The 23,239-nt window shown below is 44.8% G+C and overlaps 1 protein-coding gene across 14 annotated transcripts in view; it reads left to right on the top strand.

The window, feature by feature from the left end:
- The window catches only part of sick (sickie), a 142,974-nt gene that overhangs the window by 117,774 nt on the left and 1,961 nt on the right, over window positions 1–23,239 (top strand). For 10 of the 14 annotated variants that reach the window (XM_086837347.1, XM_086837345.1, XM_086837343.1 and 7 more), the window contains one exon: window positions 21,374–23,223. In XM_086837347.1, the coding sequence (XP_086693473.1) occupies window positions 21,374–23,223 (1,850 nt within the window). Of the gene's footprint in view, window positions 1–3,578; window positions 3,810–12,837; window positions 14,391–21,373; window positions 23,224–23,239 lie in introns of those variants that run through there. The other 4 variants (XM_086837356.1, XM_086837355.1, XM_086837353.1 and 1 more) reach the window with 4 other exon arrangements.

The following is a 23,239-nucleotide window of genomic DNA, read 5'->3' as shown; positions in this document are numbered from 1 at the left end:
CTTGCCATTGTCTTGGGCAAAGTTTTCTGCGTTAATTAAATTTCTGCCACGGTTTATAATGGCAAAAATGCCGATATGTTCCCCCTTTGTCTGTCTATCGATCTCTTGATCCGCCCGACTTCCCCCCCTCTCTGGCCCGTCTGCTGGCATTTATGCCGCATATTATTTGCTATTGGCTCTTTTTTTATTACGGGTACTTTTTTATTGACAGACGCCCGTTTGCGGAGCTTCGACGTCATGAAATTTCACTTTGCGGTAGTTGGAAAAACTGAAGCTGCCACACACACACACACACACTGCCAGCTGGTTCGGTTTTTCACATTTGTTCGAGGAAATCTACTGCTGTCTGACAATGCAGTTTGCGAACTTTTGAAGAGCCCTCGAAAGATGAGTGCCCAAGTGTGGGCAGCTCCAATAGAATGAAGCATATTTTAGTTGCACCCTTTAATTTGTAAACATTTATTTTTAGGAGAAGAGATATTGCTGAATGTGCTGGAAATAGTGAATTCGCTACATTGTGTTTGATTTGGCCATTGAAGTTGGTTGTTAGCTTAAATTTTATTTTACATAAAGTTTAGTAATCAAAAAATTGAAGGTTTTTATGTGAATTCCAGTGGTTAGTGTTAGATTTAATTCTATATATATATTTATGTTAAAAGTTATTTAGCCATTCACATTGGTTATGGTATGTATTGCTCTAAACCTAAACTATCAAAGTCTGAAAAGGACTAAAAAGTCAGAAAAACCAGATCAGTTCATATGAAATTCATATATTATTTTAACCCAAGTCAGAGTGAATCTTTTACAAGAGCTCAGAATTGTTCAACTTTGCTCTTTAGTCGTTTAATAACTTGAACTTTAAGCTTTGAAACTGTTATTATTATATAAAAGTAATAGTGTTAGGAACCATCCCTTGACTCCCTTTCCCCACCCTATTCCTGCTTATCAGACTAAGCTTTATGGTAGTTCATAGTTCGTTTCATACAAATGCACACACAAAACCCCAAGCTGCTTATAAAACTTCCAACCTACATCAACTTTAAACAGCTTTTGGGCTGAGCCGGAGTCCAATTCAGTTCCCCGCCACTGTTTTCGCTGTAGAAAACCCCAATTGAGCAATCTTATCACTGGCCATAAATATTAAACCTCAACGAAAACATCGAACTACACATGGCTCCAGGGATGGAGGGTAAAAGTGAGAGACGCGCCCATTTATCACGCACTCTGAAGTGACCCCGGTGACCGGAGGCGTCAGTCCCAGGGAGGAGACTTCGTGCTTGAAATTGTAATAACATAAAGATCGCGATAGAGTTCCCAAGTAGCCACCCCTTGGAACTATTTCCCCCTCGTCGTCCCGCCGATAAGACAAAGAAGCATAACTATAAAGCACTAGAACGAAAGATCGCCCCCAGCGTCAAATACACGCGCCAAAAAGGCAGAGCAATCCCAGATGACTCTATCTGGGATGAGTGGGTCTGAGATGGGGTTTAGAGGGGCAATTGGAAGGTAATCTACGCCAAACTACACACAGAAATAGATGCAGAATGCCCTGTAATTGATTTAGGTTTTAAAACCAACACACAGCCACTTGAAGATAAAAGCAGTTTAATGGATTATCTCCACACCAGGAATATCCAACTTATGCATATATTTTTATTATTAAAAAATAGTTTGTTTAGATTTACTTTAAATTGAAACGAGCTGGAAGAGAGAGCAATCAAGTAAAGTGTTTAATGGGGGCTAGGAAAATGGTTTTGATTGTCTCAAGTAAAAAAGTAGATCTAGTTCCTTGTGTTTTACCTTAAGTCTTGTTTATTAATAACAATGTATTTCTCTCTTTTCATTTTAGGTAAGTGAACAATTGCTATTAAAAATATGTGTTAAGTCTGGTATGTATAAAATAATGAATTTTCTTTCAGAAACTATATATATATATATTATATTAAGTATAGTATGTTGTATCCATATACTTATATTGCGACTTAGGCTCCCATAAACGAAGCTTATATCTCATCCTTGGACTCAATCGAGAAATCAATTCTTGGCTTCCATTTACTAATAACCCATTTCGAATAGGGAATCAAAGATTATAAGCTCCCCCAAAAATTTATGCTGGTATCAGCCAAAAGCCAACAACAAATGTCGGGTAGTTCTAAAGCCAATAACCCCAACTTCAATCCATCATTTGGTGCCTGCCACCCCAGTAGTCTATTTAAGCAATCCACCCAAAATAAGTGCTCCCAACTTTATGATGGCTCAGTCCTTGGAGCTTGGCCTCCATACAAGAGCATATAGGTACAGACGCATCTCTTTTTCCTTATATTTTTTGGCGCCACAATGTCTTGTGCCAAAAATAAACTACAACGTCGGGTGTTAGGTTTGACTGTGTGTCCCCACAGGGTTGTCCTTCACTTTGGCCTTACCGCCACAAATCCACAAAAACTAAAATTTGCAATTTTTTCCACTTTGTTGTGTCCTCGCCTTGGCCGTCCAGGAAGCTGCGTCTGTAATTTTTTTTCATTCACTTGCTCATAGTTCTGCGCACATCTAAATAAGGCGTCGTCGTCGTCGTCGTCGATGGGGCAGATGACTGTGACAGAGCCCACAAATAAGGACGTTCACTCCACCGAAGCCGACACATTGGCGCCTGGCCTCAGTCTGGGACAATCCTGCAGGATATTCGGGTTCAGGCCACACCGACTTATGAAATCTCCTGCGAAATAATAACTTTAGCTTTGTATTAGTAACAAATGTTAACTTCAACATCAACAAAAGTCCTGAAAATGCTCTTAAAATATTTGTTTATATTACTAACTTTTTCCGGATATTTATCACTCTGAGAATATGTCAAAGACTATACACTCTCTCCCAAAGGACCCATAGATCCTTAGCCTTGGCTGTAGCTCCCCTGCCAAACCGGAGTGACACAACTTTTGGCGCTTCCTTTCGCCTGTTTTTTTCCACCCGTCTCGTCAGCGTTTTGTTTTTCCGCCTGGATTCTGTTATTTGTTTTGTCGCCGCCAAGTCGGCGTCATTGCCACCGCTGCTGCTGCGCCGTTGGCAGAGGTTGCCAAAGGACTTGGCTGTCGAGTGGGTCCTGTTCAGTTCCGCGTTCGAGGTCGAGCTACACGCACAAAAATCGAAATCAAACTCGGAAATACGCAGAGTTTAAGCTAGCAACATGCTGCATAGCACCTGGCAACATGTTGCCGATCATCGGTTCTCTCTCTTTCTCGGCACACTGATCTTACTGGGGTTAGTTTGAGTACCGTTCCCGCTCTGTGATACTCTCCTAATGTGTGAACAGTTTGGAGTAAATAGACGGCAGGTGGCGCCAGCGCGAGTATCTTCGACTTGATTGTATCTCAGTATTTGAATGGGTGTATCTGCAAGTGTGAAAATACGAATAATAATTGAAACACCGTCTTAGAGCTTTACAAAAATATCAACAAATTAGTGTTTGTTAAATGGATAACAATCCAAATACAAGTTCTTTAAACTCTCCAACCTATTCCTTGAGCGACAGTGTATCTGCGCTCCGCTCACGGGGTAGCTCAACTGATCTTGCTCAACATCGACTGGGGTTAGTTGCCGAACTGCCGCTCGCCGAGAAGCACACACACGATCGAGAGGCGCGCACGCGAGTATCTGCGAGTACGAGTAGCCGAGTGTATCTGCGTATCTGAGCGGGTGTATCTGGAGTGCGTGATCGCCGCAGTTCGCTTGCGGCTGTTTACCCAACTGATTACCAAAGTGTTGCGTGAAGTGAAGATCTGTAAGGAATACAGAGAATTACACAAGTAGAAAAGGTTCATTGAGCAGCTTTCCAGAGCTATTAATAAGTGACCAAAGCCCAGAGCCTTGGCGAAACGTGTTTGTGACGTGCAAAAAAATACAAAATACGCGCTGGAGTGAATGAATATATGTATTAGCTTCGAAACCGGTCAGCCAAACACAATTAAAAAATATGCCCAACGTTCTCTCCAACGCTCAGAACTGCTGACACAGAAAGATAACAAAGAGTTCACCTAAAAGCGCTTAAATTAACAACCGGGCAACGGAGCTGACAGTTGATAAACAAACAAGTTGCTGCCACAATTAACAACGCGGAAGTGGTGTTCATTGCTAGGGTCTTCATACCTCCCATTCCCCTTGAGTTACTCAATTTTCCAGCCGCCAAAAGAATAGTTTTGGACCTCGCGAAAATCCTCCTCCTGTCTCTCTTTTAATTTGTTCTCGCTTTTAAATTTTTGTCAAAATACAGCAAATCATAGGGGCACCATGGAGATTTTCCTAGGTGCAGGGAGATGTGCAACAATGGCACAATCGTTTAATGGAGCGTGTCGAAATGAGTTCAGTTTAGGTGCTATTCATACATATGCATGCGACGAAAAGGTTGAACACATGCCACTCCAAACCAGGCAGAGGCGTAGTGAACAAATCTAGCTATATAGATATAGGTAGTATAGGAAATAATTAACTAAATAGAAAATCCAACTTAGAGACTTCATTTGGGCAATCTTTAAAAGGAAACCTAAAATTTCTGTTCTGTAAAATCACCTAAGGCACCTTTAAACTCCCAGCCAGAACAGTCTATATCCCATTTTTGTGTGTAATCAGCTTTATATATCCACTATTTTATATATATATTTCATTATATTTTCCCTATAAGTACTACCATTTTGATGCAATCTCTTCAACGAACCACCCTCAACAAGGCTTACAAGAAATATCACTTTATGATCTTCAACCAAGACCATTAATCAACCCCCTTGACTGCATCCATGTCCCATTCAATCGAGCCGAACAGTAGCCTACACACAAATTGCACAAACATGTCAAAAAGAGGGGGAACCGAAAAAATAAAGGAATAATAAAATACTTTGTCTGCTGCATTGTGACTTTTTATTAGGTTTTTTCTCTCTCTCTCTTTCCTTTAGTAGTTCAGTTGCATTTACGTGAAAAGAATTTGTGTTTTTTTGTGTGACTTTGATGGTGGAAAATACATATATGAGATGGCAAATTTAAAACAAACAAATATCACATACTTTCCATTGATTTTTCGCTAATGACTTTGAATACAAAAGGAAAAGCCAGCGATTTAGCTGTGACTGTACTGGCACACGCATCGCATCCCTCCGCGTAATCCAGATGAAAATTTCCGAATCTCCCTCGCATATGGGTTCCCTGTTTCCCGGGACAGCTGTCCCTAATATGATGAGGTGTCACCCTCCCTCACGATTCCGCGTCTCGTGTTGCGTGTTTCTGTGCGTGGAAAGCCATCAATTAAAATTGGGAAAAGGGAATGCAGCATTTCCCACCATTTCCCACCATTTCCACCCTCCATGTATCAATTTCCTTCTTCCGCTTTGAACTGTTTGTAATAAATTCCTATTGGGATGGCATTACAGGAATGGAGCTCCCCAACATTTAGGGCTTCCTTTTTTCAATTTAAAAAATCCTCCAATTATTAATGCAGTTTTCAGACGAACTTTTGCCATCATCCTTGACGATGATTGATTTTTCAATCTTGGCTCGTTCCACCTCTTGGAGTGTATACATTTTCTTTAGCGACTAATCAAAATTGGCCATGCCTGAAAAATCTGGGAGGGGAAGTATTAGGGGAGGCGATGGAAAATTAGTTTTTAATTTGTAATTTTTCGCACACCGTCGTCAGGCTTCAACTTTGAAGTTGTTTTTGATTTCTAATAGCCGTTTCTCTTTGAACTGCTCTGTCTCTGGCACTGGCGCGAGAAAGTGTGAAAATCGGCGAGGGAAAAACTGTGCTCAAGTTTTCCAGTTCAATTAGCCGCCATGGATCGCCGATCGCACGAGTCCATAACAATTTCCGGCCATCGCTCGTTGGGCAATTCATGGCACTCATGTTCGCAGATATCACGAAAGTGTCCTAAGATCGGTTGCCTTTCCTGCCTGGGCCTCTGAACAACAAACACCTGGCTTTTCTTCCCGATATGAAGATCGGCAATTTTCCTCACTTTTCCTTGTGATCGACTGTCTGGAAATGGCAGTGTCTACTCCAATTTTGTTGTTTGGCGAGAGTTGTGTGGCAGAGGGAATCGATGTCAAGCGCCTTGCAACTCCACCGACTCTGGGTGCCGCCAAACAGTCTGCATCCATCTCTCGTGGGGCAGCTGTTGGGTGATTTGCATTTCAGTGTGTTTGATGTAAATGCCATGTAAATATGTGATCAGTCCGACAAACAAATGTACTCGGCACACAGAGCAAGCCCAGAAACACTTTAATCGAGAAGGGAAGTTAGAAGGCTGAGTCGAATGTTGTATACCCTTCGCAGCTATAGGAAATTAGAAAATGGAGGTTCATTTGGGAATACATACATAATTAAGGTATATCCTGTACTACGCTGCAAACTTTTCCCCTTATATTACAGGCTGTAAAAGTGGGAAAACTAAAGGAAAGTTCGTTTAGGGCTCTTAATTAATGGGCGGTCTTTATGAGGCGACCTGTGACCCTCATCGATTGCCTGCTACTGTGTTCATCCGTTCGCAGGGCTAATGACCCGCCAAATCCCAGATATCGGAACCCAAGGCGCATGTCTGGCATACTTAAGTAGAGTCCCATTGAGGCGCTACCTGTTAATAGGGTTTCATCTCCTCTGTGGATTCTTTTCCGTCCATGTTAATTGCCCAACAATGCCTGATTTGATTTAAAGAAAACGCAGAGAAATGATAATTATCAAAACTGAACAAGAAATGATTGTCGAGGGGAAGCCATTAAAGTAGGAAAATTGTCATGGGAAAATGTAAACTTAAAGAGAGGTGGGAAAGAGTTGAGAGAATAGAAAGGCATACACATATATATAGAAACGACAAAGAGAAATGTTTCAAGCATTTATACATACTCAGCACAAATTGTTGGGAATACTGAAAAACGTATTTAAAGGTTATGTTCTTGCAGAGTATACAAATTACAGGTTTTGAATTTCAAAAAGTATTATTTGACTTCGAATAACATATAAAACTTCTGTAATATAAAAGGGAATTGAAGCATCTCATTTCCAGTAAATGCATATAAGGCATCCACTTATTTCTTGTACACATAATTACATAAATGGCTTTCAAACCTCTCTCATTGAGCAAATTACCGGCTGCCTTTCGGAATGCTTACCCTATCGTTGCACCTTTCGTCCTGGCTAATTGGAGCTGCACCTTTGGCAACATGTTGCAGTGGCAGCTGCCACGCGAACAGCAAGCTGCAACCGTCCTTGTCCCTAGCTGACACTCGATAAATAGCCATTATAGTCACCCTTTGTCTACTTTTTGTTGGACTCCGCGCGAGAGGAGTGGCACCTTAAAGGGGCAAGGAATGCGCTGCAATCATTAATCAGCTGGAACTAATATTGTGGCAGCTGCTAGATTCAGTTCGCTCAGCTTCTGCGTCTAATTGCAGTTCACAAACAGTTGAACCCTGAACGTATTGAGAGAGAGCATCAAACTCTGTCTCCACATGCTGCAGATCCACTCCACAATGATTCTCGGAAAGGCCAAGTCCCCGACTCCAACTGGGCTCTTATCTTGGACTTCCATTTAGTGCTTCAGTTTCCACAGAAGGCGCTCCCCCAAGTTCTTGAAAATTTAATTATCATCGTGCCAGCCAGAATAATATTCCTCGCGAGGTAGACGACTTCTTTTCTTGGATCAATTTGGTAAATTCGATATGATCTCTAGGGCGGACCAAGCATAGTTTCCATTTAAGGGAAATTTATGAATTTCCATAGCCGTCACTCTTCCTGTTTTCGTCACTTGATTTACAGAGTCGGCACCCGACTCGTAAGTGTGGGATTTGTGATTATCATATGACGTATCTTAAGACATCCATCAATATGTCCGGACTGCGTTAATCGCATAGAAAGCATCTCGACCACTTCCACTTCACTTTCAAGACAGAAACAGGAAAATTTGCATACGATCCGAGCACAAGCAGGAGTCAGTTCATTCAAAACCCAAAAGGAAAATGTCTAGAAATCTAATCAAAACGATAGCCCCTTGGAAATCGGAATCGTCTCTGGTACACAAATCACGTCAGCAGACAATTTATCAGCGAGCCCTGGTCGAAACGAACTGAATGCTTAAAGCTAATGAAATGCAATTGGAAATTTATTGGTCTGCATGCTGATAAGGCTCGGCTTGAACCGAATTTCGAAGGGAGAACTGGAGAACTGGAGTTCCACTTGGCTTGTCCGTAATTACAATTGCCAGTCGCTGGCTTGGAGAGCTGCTCCCTTGTTCACATCTGGGTCCATCCACATGACGGACACCAACAATGGGGGTATCTGAAATTATTGTGTAGCCACAAAACAATGACGACAACATCGCATCAGTCTGTCAGACAGTCGACAGTCGTGTGCATGTTGCATGCAACATTCGCCGCCCTTCTCCCTTGTTGATTATGCTGATGACTTTTTGGGCCCCCTATCCCCAGATTGCATCCAAAGTCCCCTCTCCATTTGCTAATAATAATAATGAAAAAGTTTTTCCCTCTCGTACACTTTTTGGGTAACTGCTTGCCTGTCCAACATGGACACTACCAAGGAGGCAGCAAAGCCATTTCCTAGCCCAAAGATTAATCTTAATATTAGACTTACAGCCACTTAACTTAATTCTCATAATTGTAAGCATAGAAAATCTAGTCGTTTTGAGCAACATTTTATCTCAAGTCCTATAATCCACCTCACAAACAAACCGTTTATTTAATCTCCTGTCCAATTAAGTTTGCAAACATATGTGACGCCTTCTCTGGCGGGAGATTGCAGTCTTTCCATCTCATTAAGTAGACATTATCTCCGCATTGGCGTCAGCATTATGTTTAGACACGCATTTTCCAGCTCAACATCGATTGAATGAATTTCTGGTTCTGCCACTCATCGGGTTGACCTTCGTTATGCAATGGGTGGCCCTGCATATAAATGCATCTTTATTGCAAGCTCAAATGCAATTGCCGCATCTCGCGCCTCAAGTAACTCTTTATGGAATGCATTAGGGCTATATATATGTACATAAGCCTCTCTGACGCAAAAACTCATTTCCCCACTCGAACGAACAAACGATCCTCTCGAGTTACGTGGCTGTTATGGTGCACGATGTTGCACAGCCCCCACCAGACTGTGTGGCAGTAGACAAAGAAGCAGAAACTTAAATTAGCCCCAATTGTTTATAATTGTGCAAAAGTGCTTGTGTTGTTGTCAAGTGCGTCGAGTGAGGAAGTGGAGAACCCCAAGCGATCGCCTTGTCCGCTCACTCTACACTCTTATGATGATGAAACTTAAGATTCACAAACCAGTTTTGGTGGAAAAACCACCCGCTCAAGAACGAAATCTTTTTAGGAATTATTATAAATAAATAGGTCGCTCTGTGGATCTTTAGAGAAGAAAGAACCCTCTCAGAGGTCATATTTGTTTAACAACTACATATTTAAAGTATAGTTTATACTCTTCCATAAGGACTGTATACTTATAGCCTTCACAATTAAACTAAAAATAAGCCTCTCCTCTTGTTTTCCTCATGTCAGGTTCCCCACGAACGCCAGAGTGACGTTTTTAGTATAAAAAATAAAATACAAAATACATTTCGTGTTTATTTTTTTAGATCGCTGCCGCTCCCCTACTCAAGACCAAGACAGTTTCTGTTTTCGTTTTTGCATAAATACATAAATTTTATAATTTTACGATCGAAGCTGAGACCCGGCGAGATAACCGTTCGTTGATAAGCCCGGGTTAAGCCGAATTTCGGTTGAACAACTTTTGGCAATTCAGGCGCCGCCGCTGTCAACGGAAATATTTTTTCAAATGCTTATTTCTATAAATTTGAAATACGAGCTATAAAACTCATTAATGGCGGGCATGAATTTTTGTTTTTTTTTTTGCTTTTATGATTTCTTACCATCACGTTTTGTTACTTAAGCACTCCCGAAATGATCTAATGAGGTGACTTCTTGATCAGCCAAGTGGAGGAGTCCCATAAAAGAGCTCGAATTGAAAGGTTTTCAAGTTTTCGACCCCACACCTGAGAGCTCGTCAAAACTGCCGCCCAAACATAACCGAAGCGAGCCACTTAGATATGCAGTTGACAGCCGCAGTGAGCTTTGTTTTGGCTTTTCGTTCAACCAGTTTTTGTCATTGAACGCTCAGAATATTTTGGATGTTTTGAGCCTGACACAATTAGCTGACGGGTTTTTTGTGCCCGCAAATTGCGTAGCTGGAAATAATCGATCAATGGAGTGCGGCGATCCCAAAGCCAAATCCAAAGTCAGAGCTGAAGCTCCAATGTCAGCTGCTTTCCGGACAGCATCATCAGTAAAAATAGTCACCCCTTGGAGCTACTTTGCTGAACATGTTTCGATGTTGAGAGTTAATTCACAATTTAATCGTCAACATTTTTTATTTTCGCCAATAGTTTGTTCCATTTCCGAAAGACATTAATCAAATGCTCGTCCCAGTGAGCTGCTGACTTGAGAGTTGTTTTTAATGTTTGCTGTAGGTACTCACACTCGAAGCAATTTCCTTTTGCGATTTTAATGACTGATAAGACGGCATCGGCAGCCTCGCTGTCTAGACTTGGCAGTTTGGGCAGCCCACAGGAAAGGCCTCTAAGAGACTCTCTCAAGTCGAAAGTCTCGCCTTAGACTTCAGACAGACTGTGCGACAGACCTTCGCGATAAGTCCCCAGGCCGTGCATTTTGCATTTCGGCGAAAGTTGTCAATGCTGTCAGAGGTGCGTTACAGATAGGAAAAATATCGGAAAAATATAGGAAAAACGCCTGCGCACAGGGAACCGACTCCATCCCAAGCACAGCCTGAACCCCTGCCATTTAGCCAGACGCAAAGTTCAATTCAGAGATATATTTTTTAGCATAACAATAGATACGAAGCGAACTATTAAATGCCAATGCAAGCTGCAATTGCATAAATTTCTGTAGACAATGGCGAGGCTCGAAAAAATGCAAACAATTAGACGCCCACATGACCCACAAAAGTCACATTTTGTTTTGAAACTTGCAAACAAACCAACAAAAAAATGCGATGCCCTGTGGGGGCTGGAAGTTATTGAATTTTTGACGAAATTTGATTTATATTCGCTTGATTCGAATTAATTTGCACGAATCGTGTTCGGATTGATTGAAATTTGTTGTCTCTCCTCTCTGCACAAAGTTTAGCTAAATGGAAACTCACTATGGAGACTTGTTATATTTTAGCTTAAAGTCTAACTGGTTGCATTTTCCATTTAGTGGCTTATCAAACCGTAGATGGTGATTCACACTGTCCTAGAAAGACCTATTTAGATAGTTTATTGGTTGGATTAATACATTCTTGGAAAACTATTTGCAAATATGGCTTCTTTTAAAGAAGAAATGCCTTGTCTTTGTTATGATTGTAACCAACTGGGTCTTTAGAGAAATTACTTTATATTAACAACTTAAGGTTGGTTGATTATGTTGTTACCAAAAATTCAAAAGAAAATGCACTTTTTGACATTGTTTAGGCCTTAAAAGAGATAACGCAACGCAATGTCCTCAAACTCTTAATGTAACTCACTCCTTCAATCTTTCGTAACTATCGTTCCGACCACTCTGATTGATGAAGAACGTTAATTTTCAGTAAATTACTTCATTCACATTGAGCAATTTCAAAATGATATACATTCCCGGGCATCGCTACTTCAAGTCTACAATTAAAGTTGCTCTTTATTAGAAGCTCCCGGGCTGAGACTCAATGTGCTGAAGTGGGATGGGTGACTGAGTGAGCGAGAGGTTCGAGCGGCACACCATGAACTGCAATCAAAACAATTACAGCCAATTCACACCGCGCTAAAAACAACAGCAACTGACCAGAGCAGTCACAGTTTCCCCAAATCCCCTTCACCCGGTCACTCCCCAGTCACAGTCACAGTCACAGCTGCGGAAAGCTCAGTAGTACAGAAAATCAACAGCAATAAAGTGGAAACATCGAAACGTCGTTCGTATGTTGATGACATTAGAAAATCGTTGTTTATTGCATTTCCTTGTTATTATTGTTGCTGTGGCTAGCTGGCTGGCCAGCCAGTGAGTTGGCAGTCTTTGTTACAACGCATCGCATCGCCCCACAAGGAACCAGAACTCCTTCGGCCCCATCGCTCCAAGTGTCAACGAACCGAGTTGACAGGCAGCAAAAGCCACAGCAAAATAGTCACAGTGACAGGAACATTCGCTTCGGAGAGAGACTGCCACTCGGAATGGGTCTTGAAACTGGGCTTGGGACATGCTTGTACATAGATATGCCTCAAGTGCCGGTTCGTGTTGCTCCAATGTGTCAGGCAGATGTTAAAATAATGCGAAATATGGCATGACAGTTGCTCGATCGAAGAAATTAGCATTGTTGGGTTTATTCTGCTTCCTTAGAAGTGGTTCCTTAATATATTATACCCTAGATTCTTATAACTTTCCTTAATTCAATCGCATATAAAATAGATTTTAATAGTTTTGAAGAGGTATTGTAAGCAATAGGTATATGGGTTACATTTTTGATTCCAAAACAACTTTCCATTTCATTAGGCCCTTCATTTTCAACCCACAATGAGCAGCTGCTTCAAGGGCACCCGTTTATTGATTTTTCTTTTACTCGCAACGTGCGTCACGTGAATTAGATGCTAATTAAGCGTTAATCAGAAAACTTGCTCTAAGAAACAAACCAGGTTTGAGGAACAAGCACGAGTACGGGGAATGGGAGTTGGAGTTAAGGGAGTGACCGAGTTCGTTGAACGGACCGCTTCAATTTATGAATCCCGGCTTCAATTAAAAATGATTGATACAGTTTTATCTCTTAAGACCCAAGGGGCTCTAGCAATGAACAATTAAGTGCGCGTGGTTGATTATAAATGAAAAACCTCTATTTGAATGCCGCAGCAATTAATCAATGTTTGAAGTGAATACATACACACAAGTTAGACTGACATGAAAACAAATGAAATTTAAGGAAAACCAAGGGTCCAAACACTCGAGAGACCATGTCCACAGCCAGTGCCGGCAGTCGTCCGCCTCCCTCGCCGATCTCGGTGCCCATCTACGATGGTTATGCCACGATACGAGCTCGTGGTCTGACCCGATCCCGCTCCATCAGAGCTGCCGCAGAGACCGAGGCGGCAGCTGCCGTCCAGCCTACTCCTCCGGTTCTCCAGAAGACGCCCAGGCGACAGCGAACCGTTTCCTTGAGGAGCAACTACAGCCTTCCTGGAGGTCAGCCAGAGGAGATCTATGCCAGAGCTAAGCCTGTACGGACTCCCACCATTGGCGACGTGGAACCCATATACACAAACCCTTCGGGTTTCCGTCCGCTCTCGGATGCCTCCAGCTCCTCTGGGGGCGGAAGCATGCCCTGCGATTACCAGAATGTAAAGAAGAACTCCCGGTTCTCCTTGGACTCCCTGCAAAGCAGTGCCACTCCCAAGACGCCAGACTATAATACCGCCGGCGAGGAGGAGCCTATTTTCCTGTACACCGCACCAGATAGTCCGAAGCGGAGGTTAGATAGTGGAATTCGCGGCTCCTACGACAGCTCCGAGCGTGGCTGCTATTCTCCAGGACCACGGATGAGTTTCGATATGCAAGAGAGGGATTCGCCGCGTCTAAGACCTCCGACCTTGCGTCACAACTCCGTCGGTCCCACGGTCAATCGTCGGCCATTGACCTTGTCACTGAGCGAGGCGCCCCGGTCACCCACTGGGCTGCCACCTCCAGCTCCAGTGCGGCGGGAGAGTCTGTACGCCAAGCCAAAGATATATGCCACGCCCACGAGGCCACCGACCAGCACACGCCTCAATCTGTACGAGCTGCCCATAGTGCCTCAGCGGAGCAGCAGCGTCGAGCTCCTGGAGAGATCCTTCACCAGCCAGAGTCTGGCCACCATCGATCAGGACGAGATGTTGGTGATGCCCAGTGCCATGCCCATGCTGCCCAATGCCGTTGACAGGCGCTATCACACTCTGGGCCACATGAGGGTCAAGAGCATGGGAGCAGGTCTGCATCGCAGCCTGGACGTGCCAATGGGTTCCATGCTGGACATGGCCACTGGTGGTGGCGGAGGTCACTGGCGGCACAAAGGAGGCAACATGTCAGCTGGCAACATATACGCCTCCGCGGAGGCAGCGGTCAGCGATCTCAATCGGATGGCTCCGGAGTATATGGATCCGTTGGACTTTAAGATTGGATGCCAGACGACCTTGCGAAGCAAACCGCTGATACCATGGTACGAGCTGGCCATTCGAAGGGATTTCAAGAGGCAGTCCTGTCCACCGATAAGCGGCTCAGCTGTGACAGTGAGCGGAGTAGTCTGTGGACCGTCCATGACCTTGGCCACATCGCCGCAAGAGGAGCTTGAGCAGGTGAAGTACTATTATGATTTAAACAGGGTTTAAATAGTAGTTTACAATTCAATTTAAGTAAAAGAAGTATAGGAGTTTCAGTTGGAATTCCTCCAGTGTTGCCTCATCCTCTGTGGTCCAGTTCTAAAAGTCTGTTGTCAGACTGTACAAATTCTACTGTTCCATGTTGTATCTTCTTCTGTATGCTATTAAATTCATGTCGTGCTTGTTTTGCTCCCAGTGATGTCTTCACCTGGCATTCCTCATCCGGCTTTGGCATTACGAATGCAGCTCACCCAGTATGGCCAGGGTATGCAGGCCCAGGCTGTGGACAAGAACACAGAACATTTATAGCCACACTTGACCAGCGATTCCTACTCAAGCTATATCGAATTTCGCAGAGACGAGGCCAGAAACCGAGTTCCATTCAGCTGTCAGTCGCCGTTAGATGCGCTCTGCGCTGATTGATTCAATCAAAGTTGCATGAGAGGCCAGGCTGCATTTGTCTCTGCAGAGGCCTTTGGGCTTGGGGCTAGTCTGCCTGGCATATTAAGTAAACGTGGCCCAGGCCAAGCCAAGTCTCTCCCATGGATTGCAGTTTTGGCTGCACTGGACCTGAATCCCACAGCCACGGCATGCCCAGGCTTCACCAGACTCCACCAGCAACATCTGTTTGTTGCTGATGACCAAAACCGATGACCTGATTTCGCAGAACATGCAATTGATATGTCTGCCAAAGAAAAATGGAGTCTGCTCGGCCAATGGAATGCCCTGGAGACGGGAGATTAATGGGCAATGGTATATCTGATATATCATCGATAGGGTTTCCGACACCCACACTCGGGAGAAAAGAGCTCGTCATGGGTGCATATTTATGTTATTTCTCAGAAGCTTAGTGGTTTCTAGAAGATCATATTATAATATTTATAAAGATTACAAATAGCTCACTTAATTAATATTTATTTATGCATTATAATTGCAATATAAATATACACTCAATTCGGTACTTCGAACCTTTCATTGCTAGTTTCTAGACACCTTTTAAGGGGATTTAAAATTCCCAAAGATATCGGTAGTTACCCTGATTATGACCTTGTGTATTATACTATTGGAATTATTAATACTCCAAATAATCTGCTTAAATGTTGGCTCAACTAAAATACCCTATGAATTCAATATCCCACACCCATTCATATCAATCCACGAATTTAAGCAGACCACAAAAACGCTCGGCGCTTAAGGCATGAAAAGCAAAGAGACTTCGTCGCCAATTGCGGGTCCAATCAATGTCAACTTTCAAAACAAATAATGTTGCCATTTTGGCGTGCACTGAGTACGTTTGTTTTTCTTTGATTTCTCATTTTAGTTTTTGCTCATTTTTAATACGCGCGCGCGCATTTTTTAAAGCGGTTTTTAAGTTTATAACCAGCGGCGCTGGCGAGTTTTTAAGGCGTTTTCCATGTTCATTTCATGTTTATTTATGAGCGGCTCCAACAGCTGCCAGGCCTCGATGGCAGTGGGTAACCTGAGCCCGAGATGGCCAAGAAGTCAACTGTGGAAAGTGAAATTGTCAGATGGCGTGTGAACAGGCAACAGTTTCAGCAGCACTGGTCTCCGGCTGGTCAAGAGGTGATATCACAATTTTGATTGGCGAGTCAAATGGACAGGGTTGAGTGCCTTAATTGATTTAACTCGATTTATTCGTTATGCTTTTATTACTTTTGTTGGACATTTACATATTCGGCAATTGTCACCTATATGTATGGTAATTATGACACCGAACTACATAGACTGTGACATGATTAATGGGCATTTGATTGCTTGATGGGAATGGGTATTCGTTAAATTGATTAATGTAAATTAAAAGACTTTTATAGAGGCACATAAAGTGGTTCAATTGACAATTAATTCCATTACCTGGCAAGCTATTCTCAGTTAGGAAATATGCAATTGCGTTTTAGCTGAGTTTAAGCATCAGTAACTATTGTTTCAAGGGTTAACTCCCATTCTGTGGCAGCTAACATTATACTTGTGCCACTTTTAGGCTCTGCGCCATGCATAATTAATAAATCTTTGGCTGACAAAACGCCAACAAATTGGAAACTCTGGCTCGGCCTTAAATAACTTGTTGTTTTTATCTATCGCAGATCGCTTATTAAAACAGTTGCTCTGTGATAAACGAGATGGCAACTGGCGATTGGTCGAATGCACATAAAATATCTCTATATCTTGCAGATAATAATTGCAGTCGCGGCACCGAGCCAACAAAGAAACTGGTTGACTAACTGACTGAATGACTGACTGACTGACTGACTGACTGGGTGAGTGAGCCAGCGAGTGTCTATCTCAATTGGCGGACTGGCCTGTTGGTTTTCCACCGAGGCTACACAAGATTCGCCGCTTCGTTCAATTTGTAATTAAATTATATATACTCGTATTTATTCACTATGTGAGGCAGCAAGTTATTCCGAGCTGGGCACGTGTTTTGGGCTCCTAGCTTGAACATTTGCTGCTGCTTTCCGACCTGTCACAGGTGGCTGAGGCTCGAAACCAGTTCTGTGCGAGTGGTTCCTCGGCAGGGTTCCCAAAAGACCCAACAGCCGAAACCTCCACGGATAAAAAAGAACACGAAAACTTGTTTTCGACCGCAAGAAGAGCTGGAGCTGAGGCAGGCTAAGACCCCAAGACGTGACCATGATGAAGCTGTTCAGGAAAAGGACGAGTCGCTGTCGGTGTCGGCAGCCGCTCTCCAATTGCCACACAAATGTTGTGGCCCTTCTCCCCAAGGAAATCAGCGCAACTGGCGGAGTAAACTCAATTCGACTCAAGCCCAGAATCAAAACAAACAACAATGGTCAAACAGAATCGAGCTGGCGAAACCAGAAACCTGAGTCTGGCTCTGGGACTGAGTCAGGGACTGAGACTAAGTCTGGGTCTTGGTGTCTCTTGTTTGATAAGCAAAGCAACTAAGAGGGGAAATGTAAACAAATTCAAAAACTTTTAGCTGCCATGTTGATTTGAATGCTCCGCACAAATATTGTGTTATCACAGTCACCGCGCTGCATCTTCGTTGTCTCTGAACGTTAAACGTGCCCCTTGTGGCTTCCGGTCTTCAAAATTGAAGAAATCAATAAGACACGAAAAATAAATCAAAGTAAATAAAGGGGGAAACTAAAGGCACTTAAATGGCCATTGATCGTATCGTTGTTGCATGTCATTGTTGTGATTGTTTGGGAAAATGTGTTCTTGATTAAGGGATTAACTGAAAGGGGGCCAAGAACATCAATTAATGGGTTATTTTGTAGGAAATTTGGAAGGTACAACAACAGTCATTCTTGTATTAAGTTGATCTAAGGTGCGTTAATCTAGCTTGATTACATTTGCATTATCATTAAACCCAATATAATCTAATAGTTATTTTACAATGTAAATATTATTTTTAATCTCCGCTTAAAATTCCGAATCTCCAACTAATCTGAAAATATCTTTCTTTCCATTGCAGGTAAGTTTACATACACCAAACTCTAAACCGGGGAAATGGCGTCATGGATTAGCCAAGTGGCAAACTTATCTGGGTAACAGTATGCATAGCTTTTGGAGAATCGCAGAGCGGGAGTGAATCCGCAATTTTACAAATAATGGAGCCACCAAATCTTGATCTTTCACCAGCCACTGGGACAGAGGCCTCCATTCTGGAAGCGGACAGAGTTGCATTGGCGGCGGATCAAAGGCGATTCAGCTGGACTGTGCGGATAACTCTGTGGGTTGGCCTGCCCTTCTCTTTCGGTTCGGCTGTCCAAGATGCTTAATGATGATTTGCTATTTCTCCGCGCTCGCGGCTCCGAGTCACTTGCCCCGGATCCTGGTGCCCATGTCCCTGTCTTTTCAGCTTTGCCCGGGCACTTCGATGTGTGAGAGATTGTTTGCGCCACAAACAATCAGAAGGGATTAGTTTGTTAATCATTTTATTATGGGGCAGGTCCCATCCCAAGATTCGATTGTGCTCGAAGTGAAATAATGCTCGGCCGAAGAACAAAACGAAGCAGCGGATGAGAAATCGAATCGAGATACAAAACTGACAAAGGTATCTGGGAATCTCAGGCAGGAAATCAGTTGTGATTAAGGAACACAAAAGTTGCCTTAATTTGAGCTTCACTCATTCGAATCGAGCTGCGAGTAGCCCCCTTTGTAAAATATATATTTTATTTAGCACACGCTATCTTATCTATTTCCCCTGATATAACCAGGCAGTTATAGTTATCAACGACCAATCTTCATTAATTTTGCACTATCGCAAGAGTCCATCAACTCGGCAGAAAATATGTCCATAATTCAGAGAGGTCAAAGCCATCAGACCCGTTCGAAGCTTCCGAAGAAATGGAATCCCCCGCTTTGACTGACACCTGACCTTGGACAGCCTTCGTCAATTAGTCATTATCAGAGGAGGCGGAGGCCAGTTCAAAGAATGCCATCTGCCATCCTTGGGAAACTTTCACTCTCGAAGGCCGGGGAAAATCATGCCTCAAACATCAAATATTCCAATGCAAATTGGGCAAACTCCTCGCTGCTGCATTATAAATCAGCAGAGGATGTGACAACTGCTACAGTTGGATTCTGTTATGTAAATTCAACAAATGTCAAGTGCTGCAGTTGCAATTGTTGCTGCTGCTGCTATTTCGGGGGCATAAATCACTGGAAAGGTCAAAGGGCACACGCCTACGGCATGTTTGCTGACACCAACACACATGGTCGCCCGATGCTGCAACAATTGTCAAGTGGGGGAGGGGCAGCAACAGTCGTCGCTGACACTGGTGTTGCAGCATGATTTATGCACGACAGCAACACCATCGAACATTTTTGGGTTGCCCACCGAGTTTATTGAATTTATCGCTGGCCGGGCGACCTATTTACGAATAGTTAATCGAAGGCCGCTCGCCTTATCAAGTGGTAGCCACTATCAGTGCTTATCAGCAACCAGCAATTCCGCTGTTTAAATGTTATTTTTATATACATTTAATGGGGTTCGAATGGGGAGTGCTGCTTTGGCCTGCCATTGAACTTGAACTTTGTTTTGTGTCTGCAAAATTTGCCAGCGCGAAATTCAGCAATGCATCACTGGCAACAGCAGCAGCAGTCAAATTAAAGTTGGCCTGGCTTTTTTGCATTTTTTGTGTGTTCCCTCCCCTGGTTTCCACTGGTTTCTGCCCCTTTAACTGCTCCCCCTCCTGGCTGCGTGTCGCTCGCAGCTGATGCATAACCGTCTTACGCTTCGGTGCCTTCAACGTGCAAATGAACTGCAAAAACAGCAGCAACATCAGAAACAGCAGCAGCAACACCAAGGCTCCCCTCCCTTGCTGGCCAAAAGAGCCACTATTACAGTTTGCGAATCACTGTTCGCAGGGGGCTACAAGAGGGTCGTTTCCTTTTTGATGTCCCCTTGTGTCGAACGTCATTTCCCCTCTCGATTTGCAAACTTTTTCATATCGCAGCGTGTCGTTAATGTTGACTTTTTGTTTCTAGCTAAAAGTCCCTTGGCTGTCCATTAATTACTTTCTCTATTGGTGCAAGGCCTTCCCTAAGGATGAGACTGAACTTCAGCTGGTTTTCTGAAGGAATTTAACTTCAAGTAGCAAAGTGAATGTGTTTATAAATTTATGGAATTAAATATCCAGAGCCACGTTGAGTAGCTTTTAATGCCGTAAAACTAACATTAGCATTGGCATGCGGCTAGTTAATTTACTGGACATAGAAGTGACCTCATCGAAGTTATTAGCTACCAGGAAAACACACCCATTTATTAAGTTGAAAACAAATAGGGGCAAAAAATGATTATACGCCACTCGATTCCCCACTTGCTCTTGGATAAACATCTAGCACGTTTCGCTATTTAATTTGCTTCTCATTAAGGCAACTAGAGATGGCATGCCTTCGAGATGAAAATCCGTCATCGGTTGTGGAATTCTATATACCTTTGAGTTGAAGGCAAAGCTTCATTATTCTGGCCTGCCTCTGACAATAATCACTTGCTTGCTTGTCTTTTTATGATCTAACCCCAGAAAATGGCTCGATAATGCGCTTTAATTGCCGGGGTCTGTGGTACAACTTATCCTGCAAGTGGCAAACTCCTCCCCGAGTGTCACGTTACTCATACGCACTGTAATCAATTTTAATGCCTGCCGCTTACGTGAGCTGGCAGACAAACGAATCAGATCCGATGCAGAGTCAGAGCCCTTCCCCGGATGCGCAGATACGGAGAAAGTCGAAAGGGTTACCATCACCGGAGAAGTCTGGGGGTTGTACGTGGTGTTTAATGTGATTTGTTGTAGGTTCTCAGTGTGTGGGTGGGTTCACCGGGTTGGATTGTTGTGCTCACGTTTGCAAATTCATAATTTAATTAGTCTGGTGTAGTTAAAATTCCCGGCATGTAGCCCAATTGGATGATGATAAAAATGCTAAATTACTTGGGGAAGCTTTTTACGACCAACAACGGAAGGAGTCGTTGCAGCTTGAGCTTCTCCTTCTGCTGCTGCTGGTGCTTGGGCCATTACATCTTCCGCTCTGAGTCACCAACTTTTCTCCGAGTTCTTCTAGTGGCACTCATCAGCCTGGTCATGTTTATGGACTTCCCCACTGTTGTGACAATCATCTTTATGGCTCATTGCACTTTCTAGATGTTTATATCATAGGGATATATCATTCTGGACAGCTCTTTCGACTAAATGTAGTATTTTCTGCAAGTGCACTTATGTGCGAGTCAGGGCCAGGAGTTTTGAAAAAGTTCCTAAAGCCCGGCTCAGAGGCCGTTGTGCGTCCGTGACTCATGTGGCGAGTGCAACGCCTTGCATGCCAAGCAGCACCTTCGCCTTGGAATGCGCGGCACGAACGAGATGTTCCCTAACGGACGGGACAACACTATGTGGGGAAGATGATGAACTGCACAGCACAGACCTGGCCCAAACCCCTCTTATTTATTTTCCCCTCTCTCTCTCTCTTCATCGTTACAGGCCCATGTGGTCACTGCCTTCGAGCAGTCGCTGTCGAACATGACCAACCGGCTGCAGCAGCTGACGGCGACGGCGGAGCGCAAGGACGGCGAGCTGACGGACATGCGGCAGACCATCGAACTGCTACGGAAGCAGTCAATCCAGGCGGGCCTGACCACGGCGCACATGCAGAGCATGGGCGTGCAGACGCAGGGTCACAACCAGAGCCAGAACCAGGCCCAGGGCCAGGGTCAGGGCCAAGCCGGGGACCAGAAGCCACCGCCATCGGGTGCACATCGACCCAGCAATGGCAACGGCAGCGGTACAGTGGGCCTGGGAATGCAACGCCAGCACAGCACGGACTCCATGTGCTCGCTGAACTCCATCAGCTCGGGTTGCTCCGCTGCCCAGGACAAGAACAAGGCCAACAAGAAGAAGGGCTGGCTGAGGAGCAGCTTCACCAAGGCCTTCTCCCGCAACGCCAAGATCTCGAAGACCAGCCGTCATGTGGGCCATCACCATCAGCACCAGAACCACAGTCAACAGGATCCAGCTTCTGGAAAGCTTCCCTTGCCCAATGGCCATGGAGAGCTCTTGGGCCTGGCCTCTCTGGCCACCCAGCCGGCTCCTCCTCTACCCAAGAGCAGCCAAAGCAGTCCCGCCAAGACACTCACCCTCATAGACAATGCCAAACCCATTGATGCCATCGAGCAGGAGGATCAGCAGGTGGTCGAGGACCTCAAGAAGCAGCTGCGCGAGAAGGATCTCGTTCTGACCGACATTCGCCTGGAGGCCTTGAGCTCGGCTTCCCAGCTGGAGAGCCTTAAGGAAATGATGAACAAGATGCGTGCGGAAATGATGTCCCTGAAGCAGAACAATGAGCGCCTCCAGAAGCTAGTGACAACCCGCTCCCTGGCCGGCTCCGAAGCGAGCTTAGGCCAGGCCATCAGTCCGAATGGATCGGTGGCGGGCAGCTCTGAAGTGTCGCGTCGGTACTCCCTGGCTGATAGCACCAATCGCCCCCCGATGGAGTTGCCAGCCCGTCTCAGCGAGGAGCTGGAATTGGAGGAGGAGTGCTTGCCGCCAGCCCCAGCCCCAGAACCGCCACCACCACCGGCTCCCAATGGTGTCAACGTGGCTCCCCTGAGTCCCAGCACCCACATCGACCTCACCCCGCCTCCACCTGCGCTGGAAGCAGCCCCGCTAGGCAGTCCAGTGCACATGCCCAGTGCCACGGAGGAGCTGACCGATGTGTGTGATGGCAAGAAGATCGCCATTGCCTGCTACCTTGGCCAACCAGATGCGTTTGCAAAGTACTGTGAAGAGCTGCAGGAAATGGATGGCTTCTACGCCAACGGCCACGAGGCAGATGCGCATTCCCAGGGGGAACGCAAGGCGAACTTTGCAGCCGCCAGCTGCAATGAGTTCGTCATTGCCTGCACCTACATCTCCGGCAAGACGACGTGGCAGAACCTGGACTACGTGGTGCGCAAGACCTTCAAGGACTATGTGGCTCGCATCGATCCGGGTACCAATCTGGGCCTAAATACGGACTCCATCACCTCGTACCACTTGGGCGAGGCGAAGCGGGGCCCGGAGATGGGCTTCCCCGAACTGCTGCCCTGCGGCTACATCGTCGGTAGTGTTTGCACCCTTTACATCTGCCTGCAGGGCGTGGGTAGCCTGGCTTTCGACAGTCTCATCCCGCGCAGCATCGTGCACCGATACATCAGCCTGCTCACGGAGCACCGACGTCTGATTCTGTGTGGGCCAAGCGGTACCGGCAAATCTTACCTGGCTCGCCGACTGGCCGAGTTCCTGGTGGCTCGGGCGGCTCGCGGTAACCCTTCAGAGGCCATTGCCACGTTCAAGTAAGCCAAGTCGGAT

Source organism: Drosophila serrata, unplaced genomic scaffold, assembly GCF_035046125.1.
Source record: "Drosophila serrata isolate PLE 108 unplaced genomic scaffold, ASM3504612v1 contig_302, whole genome shotgun sequence".
NCBI lineage: Eukaryota > Metazoa > Arthropoda > Insecta > Diptera > Drosophilidae > Drosophila > Drosophila serrata.
This window is presented reverse-complemented; position numbering and strand designations above follow the sequence as displayed.